This window comes from Clarias gariepinus, chromosome 11, assembly GCF_024256425.1.
Source record: "Clarias gariepinus isolate MV-2021 ecotype Netherlands chromosome 11, CGAR_prim_01v2, whole genome shotgun sequence".
In the NCBI taxonomy this organism is placed as follows: Eukaryota; Metazoa; Chordata; class Actinopteri; order Siluriformes; family Clariidae; genus Clarias; species Clarias gariepinus.
In genome coordinates this window covers 6,592,394-6,611,700 of record NC_071110.1, presented here as the reverse complement: position 1 = coordinate 6,611,700, position 19,307 = coordinate 6,592,394, and the positions used below count along the sequence as shown (strand labels likewise).

General features: G+C 36.8%; 1 protein-coding gene across 1 annotated transcript in view; it reads right to left on the bottom strand.

The window, feature by feature from the left end:
• The window catches only part of frem2b (FRAS1 related extracellular matrix 2b), a 118,027-nt gene that overhangs the window by 38,212 nt on the left and 60,508 nt on the right, over positions 1 to 19,307 (bottom strand). Inside the window, exon 6 of the mRNA XM_053506752.1 lies at positions 18,790 to 19,041. Within this exon, the coding sequence (XP_053362727.1) occupies positions 18,790 to 19,041 (252 nt within the window). The remainder of the gene's footprint in view (positions 1 to 18,789; positions 19,042 to 19,307) is intronic.

Below are 19,307 nucleotides of genomic sequence, written 5' to 3'. Positions count from 1 at the left end.
AGACCCGCCAGTAGTCCAGTCTCATCAAAATTATGTTCATGCTCATGAACATTACATGAACTCCTAATTTACTTGTAAAAATGGGTTAAGAAGGAGACTTTTAATAAAGCTATTATGATACATATACAGTACTGTGCAAAAGTCTTAGGCACCATATTATATTATATCAGTATATTACATGCTGTACCAATTTTGTTATATATGTTTATCATGTCTGTATAATTACGTACAAAATCATTGTGTATTTACATATATAACTTAAAAAAATTACAAAGCAAAGTTACCAAAAAAACTCATATTCTCCATCAAGCTCAGTAAAACCTAACAGCTGTTTTACTTATAGTACTGTGCAAAAGTCTTGGGCAAAAAGATGCTTTCGAAAACATTTCTGCATAAAATACTTATATAGAGAGCAATAAAAAGTAATAAAATAAACAGTCAATATTTAAAGTGAAAACTCGTTGCTTAAAATCAGTTGTTTTAGACACAGATTTGTGCAGTTTTATAGGAAAACAGCTGTTAAGTTTTACTGAGCTTGCTGGAGAATATGAGTTCTTCTGGTAACTTTGTCACACTCGCTCCTTTCTATTCATTTGCAAATACCAGGAGCGTACATTAGGTTTTATGTTTTTATGGTCTGTCTTGTACTATATATTTTTTTATTTTACAGCCATGCAAATATTTTCCAGTAATGTTATTTATTTATTAATGTTTAAGTTATATATGGAAATACTGAATAATTTTGTACATAATTATGCAGACATGATAAACATATATAACAAAATTGAAACAGCATACAATATGGTTGCTAAGACTTTAGTACAGAACCGCACATATATTTTTCTGTGCTGAGTGTTTATTTAACATTGATGGAAGGAGTCTCCAGTGTCAGTGCTTTGCAACACTTTCCACTATAAGGAACTGAGGAATTTGTAGTGTCTTAGTGCCAAGACAAGCTGCTTTTTGGTAATTAACTTTAAGAGAGGCAGAAAAAGTAAGGCTGATGGAAGAGCAAATATTTAAAGCTGCCATAACATAAGCGATACCAGGAATTAATATGTTTCCCGGGTGTTTTGCAACATTAAGCCCAACTACGATGCAGTTCTACTCTATATCAGGTTTCATCAGATCACAACACCACCTCATTGACTATTGTTTTACAAGAAATGCTTTATTCCTTCCTTTTTTTTTTTTTTTGGCACCGAGAAACATCTACTGTATAGAAAGTATAAAAAAATAAATAAATAAAAGCTTTTAGCCTGAATGTTCACATTAAGAATGCTTTAAGGGTGTGTAAAAACATTTGGCTCTCTCTCTCAGCAAACACTTTGCAATTTGTATTACACAGCAAAGTTTCGAGCTCGGGTCATGCTTCTGTGCTTTTAAAAGCAACACTTGGTTTACTGTTCGTCTATTCTTCTGAGAGCTGACGAGCCTAGAAAGCTAATGTCACTCTTCCTTGCCCAGCCCAAACCCCACTTCTCCACCTTGGAATGAAGTCTTCTGATAAAAAATAGATAAAAGTAAAAAGAGCAGGCCAAGGAAGATGCCTTTTTTCATCTGAGAGATGTGCAGAAGATGAAGTGTGTGTGTGTGTGTGTGTGTGTGTGTGTGTGTGTGTGTGTGTACGCGTGGGGGTGTGTGTGGGTGTGTGTAGGGGTTGCAGTTGGCAGCATGTCTCTGAGGAGCACAGGGTGTTGGTCACACGTTCACACTCGCTAATGGAATGAACTTTCCCCAGCTTTGCCATCGCATGATTGTAGGTTTGTCTTCCCTTCACACTCTTTCAAAAAAGAAAACAAAACGAGGCTGGGTTTGTCCCAGTGCCCATTTCTCAGGGAAGAAAATGGAGGAGCAGCATCTAAATTATTGGTTAGCTTCTTTGTCAAGTTCACCTCGCAAGAGCGAAAAATGCTCACCTCCTCTGATGGATACGAATCATTTCCGAGCAGGTTTTGGCATCCACTGCATCACAATCATGAAAAGGGAGAAGGAGCGAAGTCCATTTAGTGATCAACGCTGCAATTTCATGCCTGATGGAAGGATTTGTATGTCATTACGATTTCATTATGTCTTTGATGAAACAGGGTGCTGTGCTGTTCGTCTTATGATCTCGATGTAAAAAAGGTTAACAAATCAGGAAAGTATGTGATGTGTGTGGTCATCAAATTGTATCCGCTCGCTTTTTTTCTGCCGTTTCAATTATATATATATATATATATATATATATATATATATATATATATATATATTAATCATCATCATGGCCCAATTGTAATGCTTCATAGACTCCTGGGGTTCTCCATTTTTGAGAACTATAGGTGGTAAGTGATAGGCTCATGGGTCACCCAGTCATGCTGCTTTTTCTATTTAAAGTTTAAAATAGCAGAGAAAAGTTGTGATCTGCAATTAAACTGCAATGCCTTCTCAATCAGGGGTTCATAAACTTTTCGCAGTCAAGGACCTCTTTATCTGGGTAAAGTTTAACATTATAAGAAACATTAAACCCACTTAAAACTTATTACTATTATAATTATTGAGGAAATGTCTCTTTGCATTCCAGTTGACGTTTTGATAAGCTTAGCTTTTATGATGGATTGTGGTTTTCATTACTTTAACTACATTAAAAGTCACATCGCTACAGTATGCTACCCGATTTTGGAAACCAAAATCCTAGCTACATTTTAGTGGGAATATTCAAATCCGATTATTTTTATGCAGACAAATAATATAAAGAAAAAACAAGGAATTTAATAAATGGCCTTTGCTACCGTTAAATGTGTGGATATTTTAACTGTAGAATAAACCTGTGTTTTATAAGGAACTTGTCTTTGTGACAATAAAATACAGAATCAGACATGGTTACTGGAGTTTGCACAAGCCAGTACACCTTTAGTGCCTCGTCTGGATAAATATGAAGGAGTAGTGCCAGGAAGGGAACCTGCTGTAAAACCTGTGCCGAATCTAAACATTTTTGGAACAGGTGGTGAACCCTAATTGGAGCACCTTAAAGAAAATAATAAAAATACCAATAGTGCATTGTATGATCCTAACAAGGTTATTTTTATTTAGTTAGTTAAGCAAACGTCTCTCGTAAATGATCTTCAGGAAGCAATCAAACAGGCACGGACTGAGGGAGTGAAACCAGAGTACTGAAGAGCTCTTGTGGATTCTATGCCCAGCCGGATTCAGCAGGTTTTAAAAAATAAAGGACTTCATAATAAACACTGATTGTTGTAGAGTAATTTCATTGCATAAAACAAATTATTCTATAATCTAAAATGTCATTTTTGTCTCAATACATTTGGCAAATGGGGACTATTTTTTTTGTAGAATTATAGTTTTAAGTTGATGAAAATGAGAGTAATGTACCAAAAACTTTTTCATTGCATGAGTTCCCGACGTCCGCAATCATGCTGAGTCATGCTTTTACTCTCCGTCTTTCAACAAACTTCATTCGAGCTGATAAAATACCGGAACAGCCTGTAAGATTGGAATTGATAAGGACAAGTTGAAGAGGACATTCTAAACATTTCTGAACCTCAGCATCGGTCTCTTTTCATAACCATTAGCGAGGTCGGTTTGCAAGGACTCTTATTGCTCTAGTCAGATAAGATTAACATGCAGAGGTTGCAGCGAGTACAGACTTTGTATTGCTGTGTCGGAAATGATTACGCCATCTTCTCTCCACTATAAAATGACCCACGGAGATAACCCAACGTATGCATCATTCTTTTGACAGTCTTATGGTCACTTAATTAGGTCTCAAATAAATTGATGTGCCATCATAACAGGAATCGATGCCCTTAATAATGTGTACAGCGGTGTTCCTATATGAAGCTCACTATCTAATCATTCTCCGGGGGGCTATAACTATAGCAGTTCTATGATGTACTACACTAATTTGCCTGTGCTTCAGAATCGAGGAGGTAATAATAGGCAGCTGGTGGTAAAGGAAGAGGTTAGAAAAGGTGAGAAGTTCCACCTGTGCACATCTGCTCCAGGTTCACCTGGAAAGAATAAAGCACTAATAACAGGCTGAAGAGTTCTCCCACTTTGTTCCCGTCTCCCCGGATCCGCTTTGCCTCTCCTGTACTCTCGTCCTCTCTCTCGCTCTCTCTCTCTCTCTCTATTATCCACACACATTTAATGGTCTACTTAGCATGCCTGATCCTGATGTACAAGCATTTTCATGTTTTACAGCTGATCTTTCAGGATATGAGTGCAGGCAGTGGAGTCAGCATCAGACCGTAATTAAAGACAGCATGAGACAACATGTTCTTTTTCCACCTGAAGCACTGATTTATTGTAAATATAGGAAACATTATGCTGCCTCGTGGTGTGTAGGAAATAATGGTAAGATAAGACAGCAGCTGCGGGTGGGCATTCATTTGTGATGAATGTTGCTCACTGTGTATGTGTGGGCTGCTCGTAACAATATACATGTTTCAAAACCACAGTGGGTCAAATCCAAGCTTTTTCAAGGTTTTTAGTATTTAAATGTTAGGGGCTGAAAAAACCTTTTTCTATTTAATGAATCGACAATTAATAAAAAAATTAGTCAACTAGTCATGTTTTTCATAGTTAATGCAAAATCTGTTTCAAAACATAGTTATTTGAAAAATAACTATCTATACATCTCATTAAAATACACTATGATTGCAATTTGGGAACGCCAATTAACCTAATCTGCACGCTTTTGGATTGTGGGAGGAAACCCGAGTACCCGGAGGAAACCCATCAAGCAAAGGAAGAACATGCAAACTCCGGCACAGAGACCCGAGACAGAAATCAAACCCTCGACCCTAGAGGTGTAAGGCCACAGTGATACCCACTCTACCACCGTGTCGCCACAAATGAATTAAAAGTTAATTAATTAGTTAGTTAATTATGTGTGCACCATTAAAGATTTTTTTTAAGGATGTATGAAAACTTAAAATGCGTTATGTACAAAGGCAAGCACCTCCGCTGAAATTGTTCATTGTGAAATCAATCGCATCAATCGCGGGTGCAATGCCGGCTAAAAAGTTTTTCATTACTTTCTGAAAATGACTCTCGATCGAACTCTTTGAGCGTGTCTTCAGTGCTGATCCGAATCTAAAATAGTTGCATTGGACTGGATGGGAAAATGCAACCTGGAGCTCCAAAAACGCTTTCACACAACCCCTTAGTTATCTGCCTCACTGATTTTCTACACCTCAGTTGACATTCTCACAGCAGCGACTTGTGAAAGCATTAGTTCACTAGTCTATGCGACCCTTGCTGTTTGAGTACGTGTTAAGCCATGGTAGAGACAAGACTACTTACAGTACAGCTGCTGAAAGTGCAATAATGTGAGATTGGGGTGTGGGGGTGGGATGATTCACAGACGGTAACAATTGCCAAAAATTCCTTACCATCAGCCTTCCTTCAAACTGCATATATAACAAACCCACTTTACACCCCTTGATATACATATCAGGCATAATGAGTTAATTAAATTGATCAAACACAGATCATCCAAGACATACTGTATGATCTCCAAAACTATCCGATCTGCCATTTATTTATAGTTTATTCATTTATATTACAGCGTCTGTAATTTATTTCCTCTTTTCTTAAATGACTTTAGGTATATAAATGTTTATACATCAAAACATAAAACGTCAAATAAAATCCTATGTAAGGCCCAAAAACACTCAAAGGAGTGTCATGTGTACAAGATGTTAAACTATAATGTACATTATACAGTACATACATGATATGTACTAAGCAAGTAACTAAGATTCAAACTGTGTAAATAAGAACCAACCAGGTGTGACATCAATCAGAAAGTTGATGAGTTACTCCATTGATGATTTACTCCTTTTTGGAATGTTTTATGCACTATTATCAAGAAACAGTACACCTTTCCATTCTAAACACTTTACTGTGACATAAAAAAAATAATAATAAAAAAATGAACAGTTACAACTGTAATTTCTATGGTTTTGGGGGCTGGAAAACCCATAAAGATTGTTGTCAAATTCAGATTGAGGAAAATTATATCTTAGCGAGCAAAAATATTGTGATTCTAGTAAATTTTTTAAAAATATATAGTTTCTTTACATATTTTGGTTATATAAATATTTTTCTAAAGGTTCTATTGGTAATAATATTTCTAGCAATAAGCAAAATTATTGGAACAACTAATGTATACTAAAAAAATATGTTTATGTATTTATGTTTAATATTACAACTAGAAATATTTTATAAATTTGACTAGATTCAAGATATTGTGGTATATTTATTTATAAAAATATTTACTGTATAAGTAAATCTGGAATATAATTATTTTACATTAAAAGACTAAAATCATTACATTAAAAGACTTTAAAATCGAGCCATGATTGGAATTCAGGTCAGATTTAAAGAAATTCTACAGAACATGTACTATTTCTATATAATAATTTTTTAATCCAGTATACATTAAAGTAGCCTTTAACAAGCAGAGCCTTGATTGGCCATGCAGGTAAATATGGTGGATGACAATTTTATGATGCCGAAGAAAACCAAGTTAAAACAGGCAAAATGTTAACTTTATATTTCACTTAAGAAACGCTTCGGAGAAGTAAATATTCAGTGACATGAAACATTACCTTTTTTTTTTTTTTCAACAAAAAAGATAAAAATCTCAAAATTCCAAGATGTCAAGTGTCTGTTTACCGTCATCCTTCTGCCCTGAATTTACCCCCTGATCGTTGTTTGCACCTGTCCTTTCTTTGTCCCCGACCTGAGTTTTGTTTTGTCTCATTAGCCAGTGTGTTTATACCCCGTTGTTTGTCTGTACACACTGTGAAGTTGTGCATGTTTAATTGCTGAAACTCTAAGCCATAACTTCTGCCTTTCAAAAGTGTCAGATTCCTAGTTTCTGTGACTCTTTGATTTTTTACATTCTGATCTTTTTGGTATATTGATTCTTTGATCTCCCGAGCATTTATCTTCGAATTGGCTGGAGCATTCAGGTTTTAAATGAGCATGGGTATGGTTGTATAATCTAACTCTCATACTTTGTCTGGAGTTTGAACAAGAACCCAAATAAAGAAACTAAACAATGCGTCCTGATGCACCAGTTTGTTAGACATTGACAGTGTTCACATCAATTGTCTTGTAAAAATGGCAGCATATGTAGCACTGAACACTTATGAATATAAAAAGAAAACCCAGAATTGTACAGAGTTTGAGACATAAGTCTGAGGTCATTGACAACTTGACAGTGGGAGGTAAAAATAAACCAAGTAACCATAGCCACCAGCCAAGTCCTTTTTTTTTTTTTCATGAAAAATACTGCATGTAGTGTCTAAGCTGTCACCAAGTCTTGGACTGCTTTCAGACTGCTAGAAGATGGCCACCCAATAAGCTGACTTCTGTCTGGCTGTGTTAAAAAACAAGCGATTAGGTTTCAGGTGCACGCATCGTTGTTGGAGATGAAGGAACGTCGCTGTAAGACTACAGCTTCAGGCAGTGTTTTTTTTTTTTCCTTCTTCTTCTATCTCCGTTTTTTTTTTCTCCCCAGTTTTGCCACCAGCCAAGGCTTATGTTTGCAGAGCAAGATAACAATAAAAGCATGCACAAAGAGTGTCGCCACAAAGCCTTGCTGTTCACCACCCTGTTTATTCATTCCAGACAAAGTCATCGGTGCGAGACAGGATCAACATGCCAACTGATACGCTTAAGAGGCTTCCGATTGTCACTTACCAGCACTAACAGAACTTCAAGCCTGGATAGCACTGTTCCCGATATCACACAAGCACCTTTCTTCTCGTTATCTGACAGATTAAAACCATAAGGGATGCTCTTCTTACTGAAAACATCCCTCACTTGTGTCTGGTTAAGCCACGCTTGGGAAGACTGAGAAAAGAAAGAATGTACACCGGGTTGTAGTGGGAAGACCCTTCGGCTAATTCTAGCGATCCTTGTTTAGGCATACTGTATGACGACGATATTCAGTTCAGCTCAATTTTATTTGTATAGCATTTTAAACAAGAGACATCATCATAAGGCCTTGTTCACACGGGCGTTAAGTTTTTGGATAAATGAACGTGCTCTGAACGTCCTAGACGTTTATGTTGCATTTTGTGGTGGCGCTTGATTGACTTCCACACCGGCGTTGGTTTTTCTCTGTCTAACGTCAGCCTGCAGCCCAAACTGTAGTTTGTGTGTTAACCTGTGGGGGCAGTGTGTCGGGATCTGGATATGAAAGCCCGCCGCTTCCGGGTTCACTCTCTGACTGCACAAAGTCGGATTAAAGGAAGTTTTTTTGTGGTATATAAAGAAATGCGAAAATTTCCGCGTAAGTTTTTCAACAGTTAATTTTTTTTATTTTTTTTATTTTGCCCTTTTCCGCATTTCCCTATGTATAGCATGTAGGATCATGGGATATATCCGGTCCTCCGAAGCGTAAAATGAACGTGAAGAAAACGCACTAGAAGCAGTTTCCTTGCGTTCGTTGGGTTTTGAACGCCAAGAAAAAGCTGCATGCAACGTTTTTTTAATGCCGTATAAACGCGCAGCCGGACAAACGCACGTCACCAAAGCCTGTGTGAACACTCTCATTGACTCCTATGTGTAGAAAACACTCTGCGCTTGATGCGCGCTCACCGGACGCTACGAACGCCAGAAAAATGCTGGATTTTAACGCCCGTGTAAACAAGGCCTTAAGCATCTCTTTAAAAATGAAAAGAAAAGATATCACTTTAAAACTGCATAAAGAAGTTTATAGCATTATTAAGTTATCACACATTCGCAACAGTGGCAAAGGAACAACCCACTGAGATGATATGACGTTAAAAACTTGAGCTAAACCATTAACTGGCCATGGTCCAGAACAAGCACTAAAAAAACCTGTTGCAAGGCAAGGCTGATTAATGTATAAAAATAAATGAAATCCTGGTATAGCAACTTGGTTCTGCAACTGTTTCCATTAAATATGTCTTTTTATTTTATTTTTAATTGTCAAAAATGTAAAAAATCCGCTCTATCTTGGAGGTTCATTTCAACTAAGTCTAATTGTTTGGGCTACATTCACATTACCAGCGGGATGCGACACAGACCTAAGCGCACAAATCTCATGTTGTTCAGATCGGATCTGAGTCACTTTCGTATGTGGTCCTGGATAAGATTCATATCCGACACGCGGTCATGTGACTTGGATGAGAATGGGCAGATCGGAATTCTTGCCTCTGCGCATGCTTGGAATCGCTCGCTGACGTCAATCATCACTGATTAATGGCAGAGGATTTTATACAGTAGCAGCACTAGCAATAGCTGATAAAACAGCTAATACAAGAAGTACAGCCAACTAACTGCTCGCAACTAACTGCTCGTCAACAGATTGAACCTGGAATTAGTCAAACATGGTAACATGCAGTGTAAACATAACCACTTTAACATGATGCGTCATCTTTATAGGCATGAACCAATCACTAATGGTTAAGCCATTAGTGTCATGTCACATCGTACTTTGTCCAATGTCAAGTGAGTCGGAATAAAATAAATAGCAGTTCTTTTTTTAATTAAGCAACAAATTGGTGTTCTTTTACATTCATGTTTCTATTGTTATAGACTGCAGTTGCCATTAAAGCCCTAAAAAGACTTTCATTTTTTTGTTTTCTTAAATTTACAATGTAAATTGTAAGCTAATGGAAATGTAGTCATAATTAGCACATTTAGCTTCCTCTAGTAAAAAAAAAACACATTCTGAATTCAATTACAGTCCACACAAGAACGTATTATGTAAAACTTTTACGCTGTGTGTTTTACACCCCTAGTTTACAGTTTACATGCTTTAAACTGTTTTCACCATGCAATGAGGTTGGTTGCTTATCTGAACCTTTTATGAATATAAATAAGGAGGAATTTTGTACTTGTACAAATTATACTTGAAAATACACCTAAGTGATCACTAAGTAAAGTTAAAAGTACAGATTTTTTGGTTTGGGTTAAATGGTTTGGGTTTTTCTTTTCTACTTCTTCTTGCTTTAACTGCAGCTAGAAAATGATTCCTGCGTCAGAAGATCTTTCTTAAATAAAGAAGAATGAGGATTTTCTGTCTCTCCGATCTGACCCTAATAAATACTGAAAGAGAAAAACCACTGAATGAACATGAAAGAATTTTGATAAAAGGTAGATGCTACTCCATTTCTCCAGCTCTGAAAGTGGTCCAGAGACATTTGTCACAACCACGGCGACGTTTTCACATACAGCACTATCCGCAAATCAATTTCTACAGTAGCCATGTGCATTCTACTGAGGGCTTCAAAACGGCGAGGCAAAAATCCACCCTTTTGTCTGCAAGGGAAATGGACATGTTTTTCATTCCAAGCAACTGCATACTGTAGTCTCTGACATAAAAATCGCCATCTAACATTTTTCTGTATCCCCGCTGTCTTCGGGTGACATCATGCTGCTAGTTTTCGTTATTTCTTTCATTAATATTTCTTTTTATTAGCAACAAATTTACCAACACACCAAGCTTTTTTCTTTGGCAGAACATTAAGACATAACTATGTTCAACTTAAAAATGAGTGACTTAAGGATTGTCGTAGGGATCCAGACAAATATAAATCTTTATAAGCTTTTGGCTCATAAATGCCAAAGATTAAAGAAAACAAAACTAATTTAAGGAGCCAAAATTGAACCCCTTTGATAATATAACCAGATAAACTCATGCAGCCACGGTGATTTAAACTGGAGCCCTGTGTTCAAGAAATTTAGTTACAGTACTGTGCTTTACTAGCATTATCTGATAATAATAATAACTGAATACTGACTGAGTCCGGCTGGGGCGACTGTACTTAAAAACTTTCAATGCTTAATTCAGTCTTTGTATCCATGGATATAAAGAGAAATTTTTTTATTTGGTCATTTAGTTTTCTAGTCGGTTGTCAACGGTCCTTGACTAACATTAGCTAACCTTGGCTGATTTCAAAAGCTAGCGAGAATAAAAAAGAAAATTCTTATCATTAAAACACTAATCAGAAAGTGTTACCAAGTTCTATTGCTCTACAGTTAACTTCATCAGCTACTTGTTGCTCCATGTTACAAAAACACAAGTACAGCAGGGCTGCGTTCAGTAGCAAGAGCGCTTGGGAAACATTCGCGTGCTTATGACAGTTAAACGGTCTGATGACCCATCTTGTGTTCACAAACGTTCTCGTTATTAAACGTAGCCATTCTGTACCATCATGTAGGATCCTGGCAGACAGATGCAGCAGAGGATGGAGTCCATCATAGGATTGAAGATTGTATTGTGACTACCAACCCCCCATCTCTTCAGACAACTTCATCTTCTTTTAAACAAATAAATAAGTAAATAAAGTAAATAAATAATACAGCTTGGGCCGTTAACTTCCAATCCGATGCCTGAATGCATGTACTTGCACACGGCTGACATGGTGCATTTTAAAAACCCTTGTTAAAGGCCAACAGCAGTTCCAAACTCCTTGTTATAATCTTTGTTAAAATTGTTTTGGTCTCCGGAAAAGCTGACATTTAAGTTACTTGATCTCTCGCCAAATGGGTCGTATGAAGGTTTCTAGTTTCTATCAACGACCAACCTTTTCTGACGACGACAGCTGCAAGTGTGCAAATTCTTTCGAGATTACCAAGAACAATGCTTCCATACGTTAAGTGGATTAAATTACAACAGATACAGTACACATACTGCTTAGAGTAGGAAAGTCATGTTGCTTGTACTGTTAGCGAGCATCTAACAACCAGACACGTATGGGGGGCAATAAGTGAGGGAGATGCAACTAACACAGTGTGCAACCAAATTGTTACCGCCAATACAGTTCATCCACATCTCAACAGGGAGCCTGTGATTCTCATCTTCTGAGAGGGAAGGATAGATGAATTATGTTTAATTACTATTCAGGGTGTGATGCGAGCTCCTTGCACACCATTCTTTTATGATTAGGATCCTATAATCATGCGTATGCTTCTAATTCTGTACTTGTGACCTCTGGCTTGCGCATGGTTGCATGAAGCAACACTTATTAAAACGTTTATGCCGAAGTCTTACCTGTGACCACTGTGGATTTGAACTGCTACTGTACTTCCGTGCTCATCCCAAGCTTTGCATTCACAATATATGTAAAAGAATACTGATTTGTAATTCCACTATTCATTGCATTTAAAAAAGATACAGACGGGTTCTGTTTGGTTCCTTCCTTATGTTATTTTGGAAAGTTTTTTTTCCCTTCTGTGTCAATGTTGCCACTGGCTTGCTCCTTATGGATCTTAATCTTAATCCGGATTACCATTCTGCAGTACAGTATATTCACTACATTTCATTTACCACTTCAAAACTTTTGGCTGTCAGAAAACTAAATACAAGTCTGCAGGCAGTGTTTTGCACCCAGTACGCATGCATGGTCTATGTTTAAAAAAGAAAAAGAAAAAAAGAAGCTAAGCAGACTAGAACAGAGTGAAGGGGAAGGGAGGTGAAAAAAGGGGAGGACAACCAAAGCCCGGAGGTGTTGCTGAACAAAAGAGGCACCATGAGGGAGATACGATAAAGAACACCCCCTAACCATGCCTGCAGATGAACGATAAGGGAATGCTAAGAGGAAGCACGCACACATACACACTCCTGCCTAGTCAAACACTCATTTCCGCCACCATTTTTTATCCAACTCTACACACAATCTCATGGTAAACCAAGAGCTGGGCTTGATTTCTCACCTTCCTTTTAGTCAACCAGTTGTAAATATTCCATGGAACGACACCAAGAATTTTAAAAAGTCAAATTTATTCCACTTCATATTAAACATCATCGTGTTTCCGATGCCCTCGGCCTTAATGTCACAACAAAAGAAAAAAAAAATCTCCTACACAAAGCAGGTTTCATTTATAAAGGATCACACACGCTGCTCACTGCTCGTTCAAACATCACCACGGCGTTTTGGAATAACTTTCGCTACATTATCGGCAAAATCATCCATTCACCCTATCCTCAGGTGTGCGCTCCTATTCTTTGCTTTTATGCTTCATGAATTATAGGTAGAAAATCGTTTCAAGGTTTGAAGCGGCGTTCGATAAATTCCATGAATTTAAATGAAACATTCAGTGTAACCTCTCCCACATATCTCTGAGCCGTACTCAAACAAAGCCTGCAACAACTTCACGAACGCGGCGCGGGATGAGGGTAATTAGACAGTGACACGATTTTTTTTGTTGATTTGCCTCTGTACATTGCATTTGAAATGAAACGCTCATCGGATTCATTTCACACCGGATTTAATATGAAAAAAACTGAAAAATAGGTTGTCGGCTTCGATTTCCAAGCGTGCCCATGTCAAATAAGCAAAGCGTGAAGGAGTTACAGCCATTTTAACACATTTTTTTTCTCCATGTTTTAAAGAACTGAGAGTGACTGAGCAAATAAACTCATACACTTAAGAGATATCAGAGGGGCCTGGACTCTTCTATGGGCTTCATTTATTTTTTCCTTTTTAACAACCAGCCTTGTCCATGATAAATGTTAATGCTCAGTAGGGCACTGGTTTGGCCACACAACAACAACAACATTTCAGCCTTGAATATCACCATAGTTGCATTTGTAAAATATCTTCTGGTGTGCTCGTTGTCCCTTTAAACTTTAAAGCGAAAGTGATGTTTTCTTCCACCAATTTTAAGATTTTAATATGAGCATATTCCATGCACCTAATAATTTGTTACGGTTTTCCCCTCGTTGGTTTGATCCCTGACAGTGTTCATCTGTTTAAGCGTTTTAACCCTGTGTATCATGCTTTGTATTGCAAAACATGCTTTTTTTTTCAATTGCCGCCAGAGCTGTAACCTTTCAACTTGTGAAAAAAACCCACCCCACCCACTCTTACAGGCCAACCTGCCCGCTCCATGACTCTGGCCAAAGACTATAATGAGTCTTCTCCTGCTCCAACAATCACAGAAGAAGCCATTGTTCCACCTTCTGTCCGCACTGGACATGCTGCCTCGTGCTACTGCAGAGAACCCTTTCACACCACTTCCTGCCGTCACCAATGGAGCCATCGCTCTGCCTCCTGCTGTCCCGAAGACATTTTGCCACCCATCTGCGGGGAGGAGCTCCAGTTGCCCAGCTCTGACTCAAATATGCAGTTAACTTCTAATTGCTTGTGCCAGCATCTCAGATTCTGATCCTCCTTCCTTTCTGTGATATACATTCTTAACTGCTCGTTTCATTCCCAATTTAACAGCCACGTCTGTCTGTTTTTAGACTCCTGATAATAGATAATAGATTCTGTATAAAACCTAATAAAGCAAGTTTACAACTTGCCTCCCTCATTGCACAATGCAGATTTAATACTATTCTCATTAACGCCTTTAACTTGAATGCATTGTGCAAGTGTTCTGGTACTGTATGCATTGTATTTGATCTAGAGCGCACTGTAAGCCCGGTGCACTGCACATAAGGAAGGAACAGATCCTTGAGGCGGGATGCCAGTCTATTGCATTATTGCATAATAATATAAAATCTCATTTCTGTGTTCTTTTGTGATTTGCTAGTCACCACTATGCTTATGATTCTCGAAAATGTTCATTTAAGAGAGGTCATATTGCGTTTCATTAAAAAATAAAATAAAAATAAAAAATCCAGCAGACCATTAACACGAATGACCGCAATATGGTTGCTAGCAAAAGTTTTGGCCACACGATATAATGCTGTTAGTCCACAACTTCCAAACAATCATCTTTCTGGAAACTGAAATAACAGCTACAGTATACATTGTGCCTGTTTATATTTATGCCTGTTTAGGGAAATGTCTTGTTTATTTTAATAAATGGCTAGGGGGAGTTTCAAAATGTCATTAACTTTTAATTAAATAAATAAAAATACAGGAAGCTCAGCCGTAATTACCTTCGAAGTTTTTGATCTTAAAATCAAAATTCAATTATGTTCTACCAGCCTGCAACAAACAGCATGAATGCTAAAAGAAGAAAAGAAGAGGAAAAAAAAAACTTCACAGGATTACAGTCTTGAATGGTGATGAAATACACAGCTAGCTCAAAGTGGAAAGACAACTGTGCAACTACCCAGCATTCCCTATTATAACAGATCCCTATGTCCCCTAATAACCATAAATATTCTCCAAATTAAAGATGACAGTCTTGTATAATGTGATGAGATACAGAATCACCTTAAGTAAGAAGAGGAGTCAGCTTGACATCCAAAACCACATTGGTGACTTGAAAATGTACTCCTGGAAGGCTTGGGCAACATTTGGATAGCATGATATGCAGCACTACTCTTATACATATACACCCTGTACTGTGTGCCGGGAGACGCTCAGGCTGGCAGGATAAGCAATAATTGAGTTTATGGACCAAACATCATTTTTCTATGTTTTACATGATCTCATTATGTCTTGACATGTTTGGCTTTCACAGAATACAGACTATATTACATGTGTTCCTAACTAAAGGTTGCCCGACTGATCATACGGCTCATTTTTGTCATTATTTAATAAAACGACGTCGACCGAGGCCCGAGCATATTAGGCCGATTAACAGGCAGGTGCATGTACAGTACATGCAGCCCATTGTTATTGCTGTAGAGCCATAAATAGTAAAAGTTCAGCTGCTGTTTTTCTCATTCACTTTGTCTATTGAGGACATACATGTCCTATACACATCTATGAAAGCGAAAGTGATACTACTTGTAATGCTTATTTCAGTACAGTGGAACCTTGGTATACGAATGCCCTCCCATATGAATTTTCGCCTTAAGAACAGAAATTTAGCAAACAAATTAATTCAGCATACAAAGCATTTTTAATAGCATATAAACAAACGAATGAATCCTGGCTAAGTTGCCTGTAAGTCCATTCAAAACCTGTTAGCATCAGTGAAAAAGCAAGAAAAATGAGTTAAAGTTTTTTATTTTTGCATTTTGTGCACGATTTAGTGAAGACGTACAGTAGCATCATGGGTCCCTTTTCTCCCTATGGTCATAATATTATACAACTCTTCTCTGTAACGCGGACACTATAGAGAGTCGCCGTTAGTAACAATAATACAATATTATTACATACCTGGACAATGTGTGCAATATCTACTAATGCTCTTGGGCTATACCACTTTTCAAGTTCAATTTCTGACTTACCCATATAACCTGTGCAATACCTTTTTTTTTATAACTTTTTTTGCAATATCTGTGTATAGAATTTAGTTTAGTGTGCAACTAAGGATTTACTGTGTTTTTTTTTTTTTTTGCTTTTTTTCTAATTTATTTCTCGTTTCCTTTTCTTCCTGGAAAAGGACTGTAAGCAATTATAACCAAGGATAAGCAATTTCCCTGTGGGATTAATAAAGTTCTTTGAATCTTGAAAGCATGTTATCGAGGACAGTAGCAAGAAGAAAAGGGAGACACTTTCAGCTTTGCTAAAAAAGCAGACGGTGCCAAGAGGAATCATAAATTAAGGTTAAGTGAGGTTTAATGTCTATTTATTTTATATTGTACTTCATTTCTCTGTATGTCTTTTCTCAATTGTTTTTTTTTTATATGCAAAAATATAATTGTTGGAAACAGGTAATATTGTCCATATTTTGGGGTGCATTTACATTATTTCCTGAATGCGTTTTGCAATATAAATTTCACCTTAAGAACTGGATTAAATCCGTATGTCGATTTTTGTACTTATTATAAAGCTGTTTGGTTTGTGTCTTGGAGCAAATATAAAACTGTTTAACACTAATTGCGCTAGCATGTCTATGGGATTTAAAACATCCTGTTAGCATAGTGTTAATAGCTAGCTAAAGTGCCCTAAACACTAGCTAATTTTAGGTGCTAGTGAATGTTAAATGCACCCTTAGCTTATTTTTTGTCCGTTACATCTATACAGTATGTATGTGGTTAAAAAAACAAAACATTTATGTTGATAAAAAAGGGAACAATTTGAAAAAGATTTACGTCAGTTTTTCTTCTGAGCTGCTTCCTGGGTAGTTATTGAAGAGATCTGTTAGCTGTTAGATTGTAATGTGCGTGAAATTATACTGTAGAATGGATTACTAGGAAGCTTGGATGTTTCTAATATGTGCAGTCTTAATAAAAAGTTAAGTAAAGTTAAGTGTTATTAATTATTCATTTTTATATGTTATATTTTACCAGATGGGGAGGAAAAATAAAGAGAATAATCGTAATAATAATAATAATAATAATAATAAATTATTATTATTATTATTATTATTATTATTATTATTATCATAAAATCAGTATTATATGCCGGCCATCAGCTGGACTGATGACTAAAAATCGGCATCAACCACAGAAAAAACAATATTGGTCGAGCTATTCTTGCATACCATACAAAAAAAAACACAACTCTGGATTTATTTTTGATGTTGAGGTTATTAGGAATGGATTTGAACATGTAATTTTATATAAATTTCACTCTCAATATATTGTTATTAAGCACTGTTATTTCCACACAGGACCTCATCATTTTTCTCATACTCATCCTCTGCCTCATCTTATTCCATTACCGGAGCTGAACCCTGGACCTGGTTAACAACTTTGTTTTTTAGATGAATTATTTTTCCATAAGCAGGGTATTTAAAATGCAATTCAATTGCATAATAATAAAAAGCATTAACCTTATTTACTTTAAACACAGAAATTATATTAAAATTATGAATGGAGGAATAAAGAAAAACTTCTCCCAGTGTCTCTAAAGAAAATCAATACATCAGTAAACAGAGAATGTTTTACAGTTTTATATTTTCATGTTTTTCATTCCTTTTTGGTTCAGTTTCCTGCAATATTGCTCTGTCAAAAAAACAGATTGGTCAACAGCAGCATTTCTTTTTTTTCTTTTTTTTTTTAGCTTTTGTCCAACTGAACAATATTTAATGCTGTCCAATCTGAGAAGCACAAAAAAAGCAAAAATAAATGTATCACTATTCAAGTAAAAACTTTTATTTATTTATTTATTAATTAATAAATTTATTTATTTATGCATTTATTAGCACAATTCACAGCAGCAGAAATTATGATTCTTTAGAGAACTGTATCTGCTCTTGACTCGTACAGACCATAAAAAAGTATAGATTTCTTTCTGTATTTTTTAACGCTTGTGTTTATACCATAATGTGGCCATAAGATGATAAATTGAGGTCATGAAATTGCAATGTGTACACAGAGTATATGCAAGTTTATCATGAATTAATGTGATGTATGCATGTGTGTGTGTGTGTGTGTGTGTGTGTGTGTGCTTGGGTGGCTCTAGAATAAGCTGACCAAGCATCTGCTATAATAACAGCTCAGTTTTAAGTATGGAGTTGATCTATACAAAATAAAATGAAAATTGCTTTTTTAAAATAAGTAATGTCTCAAATTAAAATGTAATCTTCTCTGGTGTCTTTTGATGACCTTTTTCTTTTTTCACACATTACATCTGCAATTAATTTTTCCAAATTTAATATTAAGATTTAAGATTTTTTAACATTTAAAGTATTTTTATTAGTAAAATAAATATAGCTTTTAGCAGGACATACGAATAGATGAAACAGTCAGGCTGCTTCATTTACAACTGTCCTTTACCTATGCGAATATTATGCAAGAAAAACAGGCCTAAGCACAAGGTCACACTCACGTACTGTAAAACTGATATACGTCTCTGTTTTAGGCCAACTCTGGCTCACGTTCAACTAATAAGCACGTAATGTCCGAGCTCTGAATACCAATGTGCATAATTTGACTATTAACTCCAGATTTGACAGTTTGTCCAAAAAACATTAAAACTTATGCAACAAGACTGAGCTCCTTACCGTCATCAGAGTCAGGCAGGATGGTGATCCTGGTGGTGGGGAACTCCTGGCCCAGGCGACCCCCCATGGGCATGCTGAGGGTGACATTAAAGCTTTCCTCAGGTTCATACAACGAATCGTCAATCACCACCACACGGCACGCCTTCTCGATTTCATCTCGGTCGAAGCGTAGAACGCTGATGTGTTCTTCCGGACGCGAGATATAATCCGAATAGGAAAGCACAGTGGTGGGGACGGTGCCAGTGGCTGTGCCTGTAAGGCATGCAGAGTACAGGTTAAGATAGAAGCATGATTTTTATAGTGAACTTCCAGTATGGAGATCTAATGAGCAGTGAGACAAGGCGTGGAAACAGATAACTAAAGGCCTAGCTGACTGGATGTTCTGTAGTGTGGTTGCACCGTAAAAATTACACAATAAAGGTTTTTATAGCCCTCAGGAATCAAATACTACCAAGCCATAACCAATCCTTTCTGGTCAGACTAAGGAGTTGGTCTGAATTTAGTCAGGAAGATGCAAA